Below are 17,152 nucleotides of genomic sequence, written 5' to 3'. Positions count from 1 at the left end.
CCTTATTCTGCTGATACGACGAACATATATTTAGTACGTATTATGTGCCTGACCTTGGACCAGGTACTTGAAAATCAAAGTCAAATAAGAGGCAGTCTTGCCATCAATAGTGTTCCAGTGAAACACGACTACAATGCAGGGTGTTCGGGAATGGGCTAGAGGCCAGGAGGGTGTTATGTTAACACAGAGGAAAGGAATTCAAGTCTGGTAAAGCTTTCTGGAGAAAGTGATGCTTACGTAGGAAGCTGTTAAAGCATATAAGGTAAAATTAGTTGATTAAGAAAGGAAGGGGCGGCCGGGCGCGGTGGCTCAAGCCTGTAATCCCAGCACTTTGGGAGGCCGAGACGGGTGGATCACGAGGTCAGGAGATCGAGACCATCCTGGCTAACACGGTGAAACCCCGTCTCTACTAAAAAAATACAAAAAATTAGCCGGGCGAGGTGGCGGGCGCCTGTAGTCCCAGCTACTCGGGAGGCTGAGGCGAGAGAATGGCATAAACCCGGGAGGCGGAGCTTGCAGTGAGCTGAGATCCGGCCACTGCACTCCAGCCTGGGCGACAGAGCGAGACTCCGTCTCAAAAAAAAAAAAAAAAAAAAAAAAAAAAAAAAAAAAAAAGAAAGGAAGGGGCACATTCCAGAGAATTAGGACAGCAAGTGCCAAGATGTGGAGGTTGGGGCCCAGTGCATTTGGGGAGCTTGTGTGTGTTGGGAAGTTTGGAGACCATGTGGTGACCTGGAATATAGTAGGTAGGCATTGAAACTTCACTGAATAAATTGATTAATGATATGTAGCTATAAAGTTAAGTTTGAGAGTGTAGCTATAGGGTTCATTTGAGAGTATCTCAACTCAGTTTCCTTCCTACAAAAAGAGAGATAATAATTGCACCTATATACCAAATGTTCTGAGACAACTTTGGCCAGATTCCCCTTTTATACAACCTCCCTCTAGTAATGATAAATGCAAATTAAAACTACAAGGTGATGCTGTTTTTCATTTATCAGATTGGCAAAAATCAAGACTTTTATGTGAACAAAGAGGTGAGTACATTATTGGTATGAAGATAAATTGTACACCCTCTATGGAAGGTAACCTGACAATATTTTTCTGATATTTAAAACCATATAAATCCTTGGACAGAGCAATTCTTCTTAAGAATTTATCCCATAGACCCACTTAGATATGTAGCCAATGACATATGTCTCAGCCTGTTACATTGGTAGTGTCTTGGTATTGTTTAATATTATTTTGGATTGAAACTAAGAAGATACTGGGACACCATTTGATTATGTCTATTGATTGATGTTCTGAACCTTACAAATCATTCCTTTTGCTAAAACATGAAAATTAGTTCTAGCACCTGAAACGAGGGAATGCTGAAGATTCAATAAGGGAATCTACATAAAAGCACCTGGCATGGTATCTGCCACATAGGTCGGGTCCAATAAAGGATATTGTTGTTAGCTAATAGATATTTGCTAAAGCTATTAGAAGCCACTTAGTGATTTTAAGCTGACAGTGATTTAACAAGCTTTGGGTTTTAGAATAATCACTTGGGCAGCATTGGAAGGACAAGGTGGAGAGAGGCCAGGCAGGTGTTAAGGAAATTAGTTGGAAGGCTATTAAAATTGTCTAGACAAGAAACTAAAGGGCTCAAACTAAAGCACTGGGGACTGAGAGAAGGCAATAGATTGGAAGATATTAGAGATAAAAATTCTTCAATATGTGGACCTGAGTGACTAGAAGAGAAATTAACATGAAATATATTTATATGTTCCACAAAAACTTTATGAGTAACTTTAACATTAAGGCAAAACATGGGAAATGTTGAATACGATTGAATCAAGTCAGAGCAGGGACAATTTTCATCAGCACTTTTTTCACTGGATAGGATTTTTAGACCTCTATTCTTTCCAGCAACTATAAAACACACATGTACATTGTACGCACATGCACTTGGCCACACCCACACATGCATGCACACACACGCACACATACACTCATTAGCTCACTCATGGAATGTCTTCTCTCCTCAGAGTTAGAAAGACTCTAGCATCTAAGCAACTCAGACTCAGAATCTTTGCCAAGAAGTGTCATCTCTTCTCCACTCATATCAGCAGTGGTAGGGAGCTTTCTGCCTCCAAGGAGCAATGCACTTATGAAGCTCATCCATCAGTCTTAAATCCATAAACCAGTGATTTGGGAAGGTGTGCCCTACTAATATCACCATGATCTCTTAAGTAATCATTTTTTGTTTTAAGCCTGCTCTGTAATAGTATACTTCCAACAACAGGCTTCAGCTATCTCTATTCATAGTGAGACAAATTCTATAACATCTGAGAAATTTAAAATATGTGACTTTTAATATAGTAATCCAACCCGTTCACCCCCAAAACATTCCAGATACTCAGGAAATTATATTGATGATTTGATGAGAAAAAAAAGATGGATTTTTATTTATTTCTATTCTCAATCATGGTTTTAACGCTAGTCTCGTAAAATGTTGCTTTGGTTGTGTTCTACCTCTTAAATTTCCACATGCCCCCTGAAGCAATTTTTCCAGTCTTTAACTGGCTCCAGAGAGAGTATGTGTGACAAGAAGGCAAGGCTGGTCTCCTACCCAAGCTGCCCTGGGCTCACTTAAATAAGCTTTAACCCATAAACATTTGCATTCAAGATAAAAATCATCCCTGAGCTAAGTCACGTCAGAAAAAGTATGGCTCATAGAAATGTGGAAGCTGCCACCAGACCAGATCCCAAGAGGATGATGTACCCTAGGGTTTAATAGATACATACATACAAGTTTAATAGATACTTGTAAGTTGACTGACTGCTGGCCAGTTTCCAGTGCTGGGGGGCTGCTGTCATCTCTGTGCACACAAACAAGAGGAGAAAACATACCGTCTAGAACTCTGAGCAGCAGGACTGGCCTCCCAAGCATATGGAACAGCCATTCAGCTCTGCAATCTGATTAGAGAAGGGCTGCTTAAAAAACGACTACTTCCAAGTAACATGCCCACGAGCCTGTCTCTGAGACATTTCCCGCCTAGAAACTTTGATTTGTCAGTTTAAGAATCTGGACTCTAGAAGTCTTGTCATAATGCAAAAGCCCTGCAGGAGTCACATTTTAGGCTACAAATACTCCATACTATTTCCTTATCAGGTTGCTTTTCTAATGTGACTGCCACTCAGCTGCAGTGAGACACTAAAGGCATAAACTTAATGTTGTAGTGCGGTAAAAAATGAAGGCTGGGCTACAATCTGCCATCTGAAAAGTGCAAACCAGTTTGAGACCCCAGAAGAAGCAGGGAACATACTGTCCTAAGAATTGTCATTTTCATAATTGTGTAAACACATCTAGCATACCAATGTTCATTTAAGCAGGAGACTTAATCCCTCTGTTATTTTTCCTAACTCAGTAGGGCAGCAATTTATGTTCTAGATTATGGTTTGTGGTAGGGGAAATTAAGTACTTCATGTTTTTTGTTTTTAATCATCTAACCTCATATAATTTAGGAGTAGTGTTTATAAAGAAAAAGCCACAGGGACAATTTCTAGTCTCTTCTCCAACGCTATTCCTGATGCTGATAAACAATTGTTTTTCAGGAATAAATCACCAAAACTGTCATTAAGGAAAAGTCACAAAAAAGTCCATGCAGCCAGAGAGAATCAGGCGACAGGCAGGTAATTTTGTCCTAGTGAACTTGGGGTCTATTCAATTATAAGAAGGCCATGGAGTGATTACAGTGGTCCTAGATATTTTCTTTCTCCCTCACCAGGTATAGCTGACAGGAATGTCCTCCTCATAGCATTAATCAAAGATCAGTCCTTGAGTTATCAATCCCATTGGCCTTGGTTACGATACTGGTCTAGTCAACCAATGTTCTGTGTCTGGACACTGCCACAGACTCTCTGCTGATACGCAGGTTGCCTCCTTCTCCCTTTCAGTCAGTCAAAGTGATCTTTTCAATTTGTAAATCAGACCCCGCCTTTCTCTGGTTTAAAACCCCTTAAAGTTCCCCACAGGTCTTAGAATGAGTCCCTGTCTCTCTATTGTAGCATCAGTGGCCTACCCGAGTTGGGTTTCCTGGAATATCTGCATTCCAGTAAGAATCTCTGGTCACTCTCTCCTTGTCCCCAGCACTCCAGACAGTTTGATCTTCTTCCATTCCTTAAATATGCTAAGCCCATTTATTCTTCTGAGCCCACATATTCCTTCAGGCTGCAAGCCCATCTTCCTCTCTTTCTCATGGCGAAGTTCTCATCCACAATTAAGACCCATTTTTTTTTTTTTTTTTTATGCACGAAAACAGAACTCAATTTTATTTCATGTTTGAAAGTAAACATGACAAAAATAAGAACCAATTTTTAACTTTCCAAAATGCTCCACGAGGTTTGGATGGCTGAGAGTCCCCTCTGCTCTGAATGGTTTGTGTTGTCTCAAGGGGAAAATAATGCTTTGGTCTCTTGCTACTCTTCACCATTTCCCTCATCTCCTGTTGCTGCTCTCTGTAACAGGGACGACTTCTTCGTTCGTTTCCTTCTTTGTTTCTTCGAACCCATTACAACTCTGCTGACCTTCCTTCGTAAATACTTGCCCCATTTGCTCCTCCAGAAAAGAGAGCAGCAATAAATAGGCAGATATCCCAGGATGAGCAGGCTGATTGCACCAAGCCCAAACATTCGCATCATCTGTTTAGACTCATCTCTTACCGGAGCAAAACATTTGAAGCGCATGTTCCCCAATGATGTAAAACAGCATTTGCAGCTCAAACATTCACTCTCATTAAGATCTTCCAGCTCATTACAAGGCTTTACCACCTGATTTTCGCCCAGAATGCAAGTTGTTGGAAAGAAAAAATCCAGCAGAGCTTCCGATGCGTAATCTTCCAGAGATTGGCCAGTAGTGTTTTCACTGTTTTGCAGGATAAACCCACTTGGAAGCACAAAATATGGGGGCCCGGAGCACAAGTAGTAGCACACCAACAGCAGTATCCAGATGGAGAGTATGAGCATCCCGCGGGGTTTGGTGAACTGCATCTTTAGAGATTCCAGCCATCCTGGCTCAGGCCTGTCAGCCATGGTGGCCTCAGACCCCGGACTGCTGCTCTCGGGATTCGACCCAGTTGCCGCCAACTCATAAGTTTCCATATGTAAGTATTAGAAACGAATACTGACTCCCAAGTGGCTGTCCCCACCCTTATTCTCTATCAAGGCACCCTATTTTTTCCCCAAATGGTCCTCAAAATTACAAGTAGATATTCACCTACTTGTTTCTTATTTAATTTATATCACTTTGACCAAGGCTGTAGCCCTTGGAGGGCAGGGATTCTTAACTAAGTACTTTGCTTCTGCTTAGCCAGTGTCTAGTACAAGCCTGATACATCTTAGCTATTTATTCGTTACTTGAATGAATGAATAGCAAATGAATAGATCAGTTCTGATTTTCTAAATAGCTGTTGTCTGTGTTGTCTGGTCAGGTTACAAAGAGTTAAGACAACCAAGCATAGTATGCTGCTTCCCTCAGACTGAGCAACAATCAGAGATGCTTAGGATTATGTTTCCCAAGTTTTGCATGTTATAGGCAATTTAAGACAGATCCTTATTAGTTTAGATCCCACAGCCAAGCACAGGAGTATGCATTCTGTTCCTTTATTCCGAGTTTTCATCTGTGACAGTTTTAGATATAGGAAAAAGAAATTAAGAAAACAGAAGAGACTTGGTGAGAAAGTACAAAATTATCTCTCCTTACCAGTCAACAGTCCATGGATGTCTTTAAAATGTATTGTTTTATAAAGTTTCTGATTTAAAAAGTAAAAAAACACAAATTATTTTCTAAATAAACCTGAATAAATCTGTAACAAATAAATCTGTACTTTTTAAATATGCACACACACCCCAATTATTTTGGGTTTGATGGTTATGTTTTTATGCATAAAAATGCATTTTGATATATCAGATGTGTATAAAATAAAGAATAATTGCAGTTAAGACCAAAGTAAGACCTAGCCTTTATTGAAGCATGTTTGACTTTCTTTACCACTTGACAGATGTGTGATCTTAAGTTGGTGAATTTTGAATATCTGTGTTGAGCTTCAGGTTCTTGGGCTGTAAAAGGTAAAAGTTTCTATCTGCCTTACAGAGGTATCATGAAGCTTAGATATATGATAATTTTAAAACATTCAGACCACTATCTGGTATATAGTGTGTGCTTAATAAAGGCTAATTCAATCTGAATCAAAATATCTTCCCACTTTTCAGGAGTTTTTAATTGGCCCCTCTGCTAAAAATCACCTTTGTCTCTCAATAAATCCAGTCATGTATTTGGATTCATTTGAGCCTCTACATTCTTAATTGGATAGTTCAGCCCATGGTTTATTATAAAAGCCTGGATTCCACAATTACATTACAGATCAATCAACAATTACAAAAAAAAAAAATGGCTGGCAATGATTTTGATTATATCACTGCAGCCTTGCTTGTTCTGCTTGTCTTGACATCAGATATTCCCATTTGAGATGTCTGTAAGTGCTCAGAATGCTCTGAATCATTCCCATTCTTTACTAAATCGACCCATGGATCCACTGTGGATGTTCACCAATGAGATTCTTTCATAAGGTATTTAATCTAGTTGATGAATGGGAGGGGAAGATGAACTCTGTTATCCATGTTGGGTATTGTTAAATAAAAGGAGAGCTTCAACGATGTGTTTGCTGTGTCACTTGAGAGCATACGTTCTCAACAGGGGCAATATCACTGCCCACCCCACCACCGCAGTGTTGAAAAAAATCTTAGATGTTACAATGATTTGCGGTCCCCTAAAGGTCCAGAAAAGAAAAAAAAAAAAAAATAGTGTATTATTGCATTACAATTTCATGGCGGAGAGCAATTAGAAATAAAAACTGTTTAAAAATGCTCTTGGGGTATGATAATATTAATATTTTTCAAAAGTTGAGAAACTCTGCTTAAGGAAAATCCTATTCTTCTGTCAGCATTCTCTTTTCCTTGGAGAGTATGCATGTAGAGTATAGCTATTTGCAAAGAGTGGAAAGATACCAAAGACCTATGGGTGGGCTTCACTCTTCTTTTGACTATTGGCAAGAGTAGAGTCACTGGAGTCAGACCAATATACATTTGAGTTCTGGGCCAACCAATGCCTAACTGTATGACCTCGGATGAGCTAATTCAATGTCTCTGTTAAAAGAGTATAATAACATTGACTTTGCAGGGCTAAGGGAGTGATTAGAGGTAACAGTGCCTGATGCCTGGCACATGTTAAGCATTCAGTTAATTGTTATCATTGTTATTTCCATGGTTGTGTGGCAGGGGTGACAGGATTGCTAGGAGCCAGCAGCTCCGAGTTCTGCAGGGGGAGCAGTCTTGGGCAATGTTACCTGGGAAAACGTTCTTGCATCCTGGGCCTGCCTTGCGTCCTTGATCTTTTCCCTTGCGATTTAGTCTTAGCATAATTATACAGCTTTAAGGCTATGGAATTACTTTGTTACTCACAAACAATTATGTTTTACCATTCTTTCCTCTGGGCCTATAACCTTGTGACTGTGCTAGCTTTATAACGGTGGTGTTGCTTTATATTGCATGAAGAAATTATTTGAAGAGCTTGTTCCTACTCAAGGTTGTAGCAAAACAGTATTTCAGCTAGAGGAAAGCCATCACAGTAAACGAGGGGGGTTGCTGCTAGCACTTCCCGAGTAGTCACCTGAGAATCGGAGCAGCACAGATCTCCCAGATTTCTTCCACAGAATGATTTATAGACAGCACACGTAGCATAGCAAAGACATATAGTTCATGCTTAAAAGGTTAATTCTTGAGTTGATTTGTTTTAGAAGTTATGGAGATTCGCTGGAGGACAGGAAAAACGACGAGAGGAAAGGACAAGGCCCATGCTCTTCAAAGAGAAGAATGGGGAGAGAGAAAGGAACACGTACAAAGAATTATTTGGTGTTTCTGTACATTTATCTGTTTCATTTTCTCATAATCCTCCTCCAGTGCTGCTTCACTTTTGCATGTCTTTCCTGCTTAGGCATGGGATCATTTATTTCCATTTTAATTTCTCTCAAAATGTATACATTTTCACAAGTATATCATATAGAGAGGTGAAAGTAGAGGGAGATAGGAATGGGAAGGTCAGGCAAAGTCAATTTTTTAAAATATGTAGCAAAAAGGAGAAACTTCACAATTATAGCCCCCCAAAATTCCAATGTTTTCAGTTTCTTTTAAGGTTTCTGAGTACACATTTTCTGCAGAAAGACTATACAGATGCCTTTGGTGATTTCAGGATATATGTTGTTCAAGCTACTTAAAAATGATAAGACTTAAAAAAAAAAAAAAGAACATGTTGTTACAATCACCACTAATATTTTATTTATGTGTTTACTTCCTTGTGTTGGGAGTAATGGCACCACTGGATATTTTAACTGTAGAAAGAATGGTTTTTTTCCTCTTAAAAGGCCAGAGGTTGGGCTATGGATTTTCACAGAAATGTGGCAGTAACCTCACATCTCTACAGAATCTTTCAACCCGCGGTTGTCAAATGTATTTCTCAACAAGTGCACTTATGCCTCCATGAGTCCAAGTACAGACAGTAGGGAATGCATTCACACTCGTTTAAAGTGAGGATGGGAGAAGAATTTCTTACCTAATTGAAGTTGTTGAAGGGATTCATTTTGGAAGCCTAATAGAATTTCCTGGCTTGGATTTAAACCAAGATATTGGAGCACCTTTCTTCCCTAATGATTAAGTCTTACAAAAAGGACCACTGGATGGAAGAAGACAGGGGGGTGTTTCACATCATACTGCAAGGCTTATTGTATTATTTATTTCAGCTATCATTTCAGATTCAGGAGGTACTTATGAAGGTTTGTTATAAGGGTATGTTGCATGATGCTGAGGTTTGGGGTACAATTGAATCAGTCACCCAGGTAGTGAACATAATACCCAATAGGTAGCTTTTCAGCCCTTGCTCTTCCCCCTCCCTCCCCCTTCTTGTAGTCCTCAATGTCTTTTGTTCACATCTTTTTGTCCATGTGTACTGAATATTTAGCTCTCACTTGTAAGTGAGAACATGCAGTCTTTGGCTTTCTGTTTCTGCATTAATTTACTTAGGATAACAGCCTCCAGCTGCATCCATGTTGTTGCAAAGGACATGATTCCATACTTTGATATCACTTCAACACACTTGAAAAGAAAGGGCTCTTTTAAAAACTTACTTTCCACTAATAAAGGGCATATATGGCAGCAGAAGAACTTCCACTAGTGAGAAAAGCTAATGCAGCAGTCTATAGCCAGCTTTTTCGTCTGAGTATCAGGATGTCTGTGGGACCTGTGGAACAGGCTTGAGGTCACTGTTAGGTACAAATCCAGTGAGCAAAGACAGTTTAGAAGACTCTAGAGAATCATCTGAGCTTTTTACTTATGTACTGTTTCAAGGGTGGTTCTATCCTCCAAACTCTTAGTGCATATTCCCTTATAACCTGTGTTGAAATTCATGCCAGTCAGATGGTGGTTTTTGAAGACTTGATAGATGAAAAGACTTTTTATTCTCTCTCTCACTCTCTCGCACGTGTGCTCTCTCTCACTCTCATTCCGTCTATTGAATTCTCATTGCAAATACTCTCACTGGCCTAAGAAACTTAGACTTCTTAAAAAAACAATTAGCCTTTTTGTTTGGGAGCTTCATGATGCTCTATGAAGCTGACATATGGCACCGACAGATGCTCTATGGGCTGTTATCAATATACCAGCCAGCATCACACACCTACATCCCTCCTTTTTTTTTACCAAGCCTGGATCTGAATCCTACTTATACTACTTGCAAATGTGAGACCCTGGGCAACCATTGTCCCTTACTAGCGCTTATTTTTTTTCTTTTATAAAATGGCTATCATGAGACTACCTCTTTCTTAGGGTTGTGAGAATTAAATCAGAAAATGTACATAATGTGTTTAACACCAGCCTAGTGCATAGTATATTTCATCATGATTATTATGTTAGTAATACTTATTTATATATTTTTTAATTTTTAACATAAACTTATCAACTCCTTTGCTCTTGTTCCCACAATGCTGTCTTATATATAATTCTAAGTAACTATAGGTCACTGGGAGTTAGCTAGGGCACATTTAACAATATTAATGAAGGAGCAGTCATTTAAAACATACCTGAACACTGCTTTAGAAACATCAAGAACAATTAGATGCTTTGAGTATGTATGAGCCACCAACTTAAGCTGAACATGGGATCCTAAGCTGTGTCCCCTCCACCATAGATCTTCCACATACCTACTCCCTTTGCAGAGTGGAAAATGTTATCTTTTCTCTCATATCCCAGTTGCAGTTCTCTGAATAATCATCCACTCATTTGCCATGACTCAGGAAGGTTCACTGGGCCATTGTCAAGATCCTGTCACTTCTCTTTCCACATAGGTTCCTTTCAGTCTTTCCCTTATCCTACTGTCATGGCCTTAGTTCAGCTCATAAGAGGAAGTCTTTAAAGATTACAGAGGCTTCTGTATACCTTGCACATCATTGAGTCAATCCCTTCCACAGAGATGGAGATGAATTGTATCTATCCCCCAGTTACGTCCCTGGAAATGGAGTGTCTTGAACTCAGCTTAAACAGGGAACAAGCAGGAGAAGAAAGCACTTACCAGCTGCTAATCACACCCATCAGATGCTACAGCATTATGGCTTTTGAAATTGCCTGAAGCTAAAAACTTATCCACATCACCTCTCATCAACACTGAATTAAAAACTCCTTCACAAGACACAGGTTACCCCTCTACAGTTCTCTTACTACAATTTTTTGCAACTGCCGCAGGTATACATGTTGCTTTAGTCACATCAAACTATTTGCCTTGGACACAGCATGCTCAATCACTCCCCCATGAATTTATATATCTTCTTGTCTAAAAAGACTGCTCTTCCTAAATCTATCTTATGAGTTCATACTTTGATACTCTATCTGACTGTCTCTACCTCTGGGGAAGCCTTTTAGTGTTCCCCAGACATAGTGAAGATCTTTTCTTCTTTTGAAACAGTTGACTTCCCATCTATTATCACACACAGTCTACTGTCATATTGCTTATATGTCTCCCAAGAAAAGCTAAGAGTCACTAGAAGGATTGAAAGTTTAGTAATTTTCCTTTACGTGTATAGTATATTGTTCATTGTTTGTTAAATAAAATAATGAGAGATGTTATGGGACAAGTAATGAACCTTTCCTTTCAGGATTCCCTGATTCTACTCTTCTGGTTGGTGTTGCCTTCTCCACAAATCATCAAGATTTGAAATACATTTGTGACTTGCCCAAACACATACAAACCAAGTTAATGAGTTCCTAAAACAAGTAGTCTATCTGCCTTACCGCTTAACAGGAAGGAAAGACAGTGGGTCAGTATGAGTAGCTGAAACACAGGACTGAGAAGGACATTCAGAAGGAATAAATTGGACATTCTGATTCCCATAAGGATATTCAAACCGAAAGAAACTTTCAGCATCTCTCAGCATATACACAGCACTCATGTCTACATAAAGACATTTATTTTACTACCACGGGAAAATGTGAAGAAGGGCAAATCCAATTTCTCCATTAGCTGATAGTGTTTACTCCATTTTTTAAAGAAAACAGATAAAGTATTTGTTGCACTAAGTGGAAAAATACAATATGAATCAAGCTTCAAAAATGAAAAAATTGGCTAAACTGATCCAAACTGAATGGCAACTGATACCTCTCCTTGTGATATGCGTCTGGAACTTGGAAAAAAATGAAGGTCTGCAAACACTCTGATTGGCTTGTAAACACTTGCAGTATTTTTCTCTGTCCTCTTATTATGGCAGTAAATTATAGTAAGGTTGGAGCACATTCTCAACATTGCAGAATTGGCTTTCTGCTACTATCCCAATCACAGCCACCCCAGTTAGTCACCGGCTGAATGGCTATGCAACCACAGATTTAGATTAAAATGCAGTTTCATTTCAAGAATAAGTCATAGCAAGAAATGTTTCTTCCCTCACCTGATGACCTTTTAGAATACCATTGGTGCAAAGAGAATAACAAAAGATGATACTTGCTTTGGCATTTTCCTTATTCTAGATACCCAAGCAATATTTGAAAGAGGGGGTGGTTAGAAGTGGGGTGGCAATGTTCTTTCCAATTTTACACCTCACTTTAGGTCTTCAACCAGTACATATGGGCATTGTAATACTGCATTTTGTGGATTTAGCAGGAATTGAGTAGATGTGGACAGAACAGAAGAGGAATGCTGAGAAAGTGGGTGGGTCTTTAAACATGTTCTTTAAATGGCACCCTTCACAAGAATAGAAACAAGAATGACTCCACATGATACAAAATTCAAGGAAACGGTGGCAGAAAAACAGGATATGAATTTCAACTTTCTAACTTTCTAACTACATGACATTAAGAAAGTCACTTAACTTCTCTGATGCTTACTATTTTTCCATCTACAAAATGAAGACAATTATAGCAATCCTGTCTTCCTCATAGGGCTATTTATCATTAAACTATGAAAAGCTGTTCAAACATCAAAAATTTTTATGATCCTTTAATACAATGCCTCACCACCTATGACTGCTTGGATTTTCAGAATTGGGGGAGACTTCAAAACCATCCAGCCATCACACATACCTGAGGCCTGGTCCCTCCTCTGACATAGATGAACAATGGATAATAGCCTCTACAAAGGTTGCCAGTGATACATAATTCACCACCTGATGAAACCGCACTTCCATTATTAGACATCTTTGACTATTGGAAGATGACTCAATGAAATTCACTTTATTAATAAATGCTTCCATTTTCTTATACTTACTATGAACCAGAAAAAAAGACTCTACTAAGCAGTTAACCAATTAGATCTATTAAGGTTCTTTAAGCAATCCTAACAGAATATGTATCATTTACACCCTTTTACACATGAAGAAACTTCAGTTTATAGATGAAATCATTCATCCAAGATTGTATATTAGTGAATGTTGAAATATGATCTGGGTAAGCTTTTTATATTGCGGAAAACTCAAAAGTAGAAGTAACGCTGTTGCTCTAATGAGATGTTAGAAGGGCTATGTGACTGTTCCTTTCTTCTCCCTGTCTTACTCTTTGCAGTGTGAACTTAGGAAAATGTGCCATTGTTTCTCTTCTTCTCCTTATTAACTGAGAGAAATATAGTTTTTAGGAGCCACAGAGGGATACCTGTGCAAATTAATGAGTTAATGTTTGTAAAGAGCAGTGTGACTCTTTAATAAAAGCATGTCCTACCTGAGAACTAAGTATTCCATTACCTGAGTGGGAGAGTAAATAGCTCAACAGTAACAATATAGCATGGTTTTAAGTTTGGGTTTAATAATAGCATTGTATTAGGTTGGCAGAAAATAGGGTACCCACAGGAATGAAATCAAAGCAATTAGTTAGCACAGATCTTAGAAAAACTGAAATAATAGAACCACAGGATGCTCTCTGTGATTTGTGTTGCTCCACTGATGCCTAAACCATAGACAGCTTTTCAGATTTGTCAGTATCTCCAGTTGTATACTGTGGAGTCAGTAGAGGAGCACACATAGACACATGTGTCATTTGGCCTTTCAGTGACAGAGTAGACCAAATGTTTCTATCCTGCTTTGGTTCTCCAGCTTCTTGCTGGCCTTTGAAGATGTCATGAGGCCAGCCCATTATGGCCTAGCAGTAAGCTAAAAAAAGTATAGATAACTAGGACATGATCTGTATTCAAAAGTGGGCTTACATCTCCTGTCAAACTGATATTTGACTGTCTTCCAGCTTTTAACATCCCCAGGTGACAAAAAGTTATTATATCGTGTCCTTTCTCATATCTGTAAAAATCAGAATACTTGTCTTTCAACAGTGACAGAAAATATGTTAAGGGGGATTGTCCCATACCTATTTCACCCTAGTTCCTGATTTTTTTCAATCATTCATAAAATTAAGTATACAAAATTCATTCTAAGGTTGTATCTTCCTTGCTTCAGAAAAACTTAGAATTAAGGAATAATCTGTTGTGATAAGACACCACCAGCATAATTCAGGTTCCGTATCTAAGTCTGACGCTCATATTCTAGTTTCTCCTATAATTCCTTGAAATAGTTAAACCATGACACGTATAGCAATCATAATATAAAAAATAAACTAAGGGTTGTATAAGGAGTAATTCTAATAATAAGGTTTGGGGAAAAAGGAAAGAGAGGTATTTAAATTAGAATATATAAAATGTGGAAAACACCTTTTCTTCCTGTGACTATTTAATTTTATGCCCCTTTCTCAGTATTATTTAGAATCATGTATATTAATAATGAAGTGGAAAATAAAATAGAGCAAAATCAAAACTGCCAAAATTTTTCTATAGCAGTAGAAAATAACATGTTTTATTTAAAGTTAGAATCAAGAAGCATGTTAAGCACCTATTGTGTGTTCAGCAAATAATATAAACCATAAAAATGTAGATTTATAGAAACAAGCATGAGGCTACAAATAAATTTTAAAATATGGAATAGAAAAAGAACACTAAATTATGTTTTATTTATAAAAGCAATTAGAAGTAAATATAACAATGTTAACATGTCTTAATTCTGCATGGTGATGGGAATTTGTGTTATAAATTTGGAAATAGCTCATACATAATTGGAAGTACAGAATTGGGGTTAAACAGGAAATTAGGATGAGATACTAACTTTAGAGATATTACTCTATTCCCTATTATCCTAATTTCTCTACCAAAGCAGTACTAGCTCATATATAATTCCTTAGGTTTTCAAGCTAACGAGATGGCTCTTTCTAATTACAAGTCATAAATTTTGCCTACCCTTGATTTTCCTCAAAACCCATATATGATTATCATTTAATTCTAATGCTTTATTTATCTAAATCTAATGCTAATGATCTTTCTGAGAACCTAACATTTCTCAACCTAGTATCTCTGACCTATGTTTTCTAGTGAGCCATTTTGAAGAGGGCAAATGTTTCTCAGTAATCCCTGCAACAGAGCACCATTAGGTTTGTCAGTCTCCTCCTTTTAATCCATGTTTTTATCATCGTTGTTTGCTTGTCTGTTTTGCCATGTCATCTTCAAAGTTTCCATATAACAGAGTTTAACAAGGTATGGTTCAACAAAGTTTGGGGCCAATAAAAAAGTAGACTGAGCAATCCTATAGAAATATTTCTGTACTTGAAACAAATAAAACAGAATTACATTCCTAATTCATTCCCTACTTTGCTGGATGACTGTGGACAAGTCATTTCATCTATTTAGGTGTAGTTTTATTATCTATCATAATGAGGATATTGGAATAAAGGCTTGCTAGAATTTTTGCAAGTGTGATGTTATTTCATTTCCATAATATTCAAACTATACTTAAGTGAACAAAGAACAAGTCTAATTTCCAAAACAAGTCAGCTTCAGAAAACCTTGTTTTCAAGGGCTTCATCTGACTTTACAAACCAAACAATTGACTTATTAAACTTAACCATCTTACCAATTTTTTTAAGTCAAACATTATGTTCTATTAATTTTCTATCTCCCCCATCAGACACTTGCCCAGATTTTTCAAATAGAAGGTACTCAATATTTTAAATAATAAACCTTAATATTAATATATCCCTCTAAAGTTTATAAAACATTTTCATCTATAATATTGTATTTGATCCTTCAGTAATCCTATAAAGTAGACAATACTGTACATATTTTACAATTGATAAAATGTAGGCTCCCAAAAGTCATGGCCTGCTTGAATTCCCATAGTTGATTAATGGCTCCACTAAGATTTGAGTCAGACTTTTACTTTGGATGGATGGATGGATGGATGGATGGATGGATGGATGAATGGATGGATAAAACAAGATTTTTTATTAGGATTAAAGTTTTTGTTTTACTATTCAAAGGTGACTTTATTTTATATGAAAGAAGGAAGACACAAAAGGCTCAGATAATTTCTAACATCTATCACTCGAAGAGTCTAGCCTTAAAACTATTAGCTTGAAGACTAAGCTAAAGGAGCCAAAAGAAGTAATAGAGATCATCAAATTCATAAACATATTTTTATTATTGTTTTTCTTATAATGGCTTAACATACTTCAGCAAGAACACTGGCATCTAAAATTAAATAATTTGATACAGATGATTCTTAAACTAGCCCTTCACTTGGCCTCTAAGATGCATTGTGCATTTTTAAGAGTAATGAATTATTAGTTCTAACATTATCTTGTTAGCCTTTCTAACCATTAGTCTGTACATTAATGCAATTTGAAAATAAAACATATTGAGTCTATTATTACTTGTGTTAAATTTGAATGTCTCCTGTATTATTTTCTCAAGGTACTCAGAAGTGTCAGGTCCATCCAAATTTTTCCAAATTTGACTAAATGCTTTCAGAATACATCCACCAGTGTGCAGTCTATAGTCAGACACCCCAATGAGACATAGCATTTATAGGCAAAAATATTTTTAAAGCAAAATCAGACCACAAATGGTTATTTAGTGAAAAACAATAACCCCTAACGTAGGCTATGCAGTATCTATGTTGAAGTCTTGGCAATGGTAAATGATGTTTTTCATCCAAAAGAACTGTAAGTATTGGATATTTTATGTCAAAAATCTGAAAAAAAAAAAAAAAGCTATTGGTTCAACTTTTAATCAATTACCATATGCCAACGAACCTGTTACAAGCTATATATATTCCAAAACCTCTAGTAGGTTCTATGGTGGGTATAAGAGCATAAGATATTCTAAAATATTTCCAAGAATGAGTTTATAGAGGAAAAGACACTCTACCTGCCCCAACAGAGGTTAATTTTGACCATCCTCGCTTGGTCTTCCATTGTGTCAATTCTGTTTTTCATCAGCTAATGATAGCTAACTCCTCCAGCAGTAAATCACAAAGTTCCTCCTTATTCCAACAACTTCCAATTATTCTGTTGCAATCATTTTCTTTTCATGTGATCTGCTCTACTTTTTCATAACAAAATTGGAGGCCAGACATTTTTAATGTTCTTGCTCCTGGTTTTGGTTCATTATTTCTTTAAGCTCTCCACACTCACAGTTTGTTCTAATCAAACTCAGCCCTTTACAGCGATCTGTGTTTATAATGACGTCTCTCTTTTTCTACCCAGAAGG

At 37.5% G+C, this 17,152-nt stretch overlaps 1 protein-coding gene across 1 annotated transcript; it reads right to left on the bottom strand.

Annotated features, from left to right (window-relative positions):
* Positions 1 to 4,305: 4,305 nt before the first annotated feature.
* On the bottom strand, positions 4,306 to 5,149 carry LOC117083482 (fragile X mental retardation 1 neighbor protein-like). The gene has a single exon (XM_033211181.1). The coding sequence runs from the start codon at positions 5,146 to 5,148 to the stop codon at positions 4,468 to 4,470; it is 681 nt and encodes a 226-aa protein (XP_033067072.1). The 5' UTR covers position 5,149; the 3' UTR covers positions 4,306 to 4,467.
* Positions 5,150 to 17,152: the final 12,003 nt, after the last annotated feature.

This window comes from Trachypithecus francoisi, unplaced genomic scaffold (assembly GCF_009764315.1).
Source record: "Trachypithecus francoisi isolate TF-2019V2 unplaced genomic scaffold, Tfra_2.0 Lachesis_group0, whole genome shotgun sequence".
NCBI lineage: Eukaryota > Metazoa > Chordata > Mammalia > Primates > Cercopithecidae > Trachypithecus > Trachypithecus francoisi.
This window is presented reverse-complemented; position numbering and strand designations above follow the sequence as displayed.

Excerpts from the sequence above, each read along its gene's own strand:
- LOC117083482 (XM_033211181.1), bottom strand. The coding sequence starts at position 5,148 with ATGGAAACTTATGAGTTGGCGGCAACTGGGTCGAATCCCGAGAGCAGC.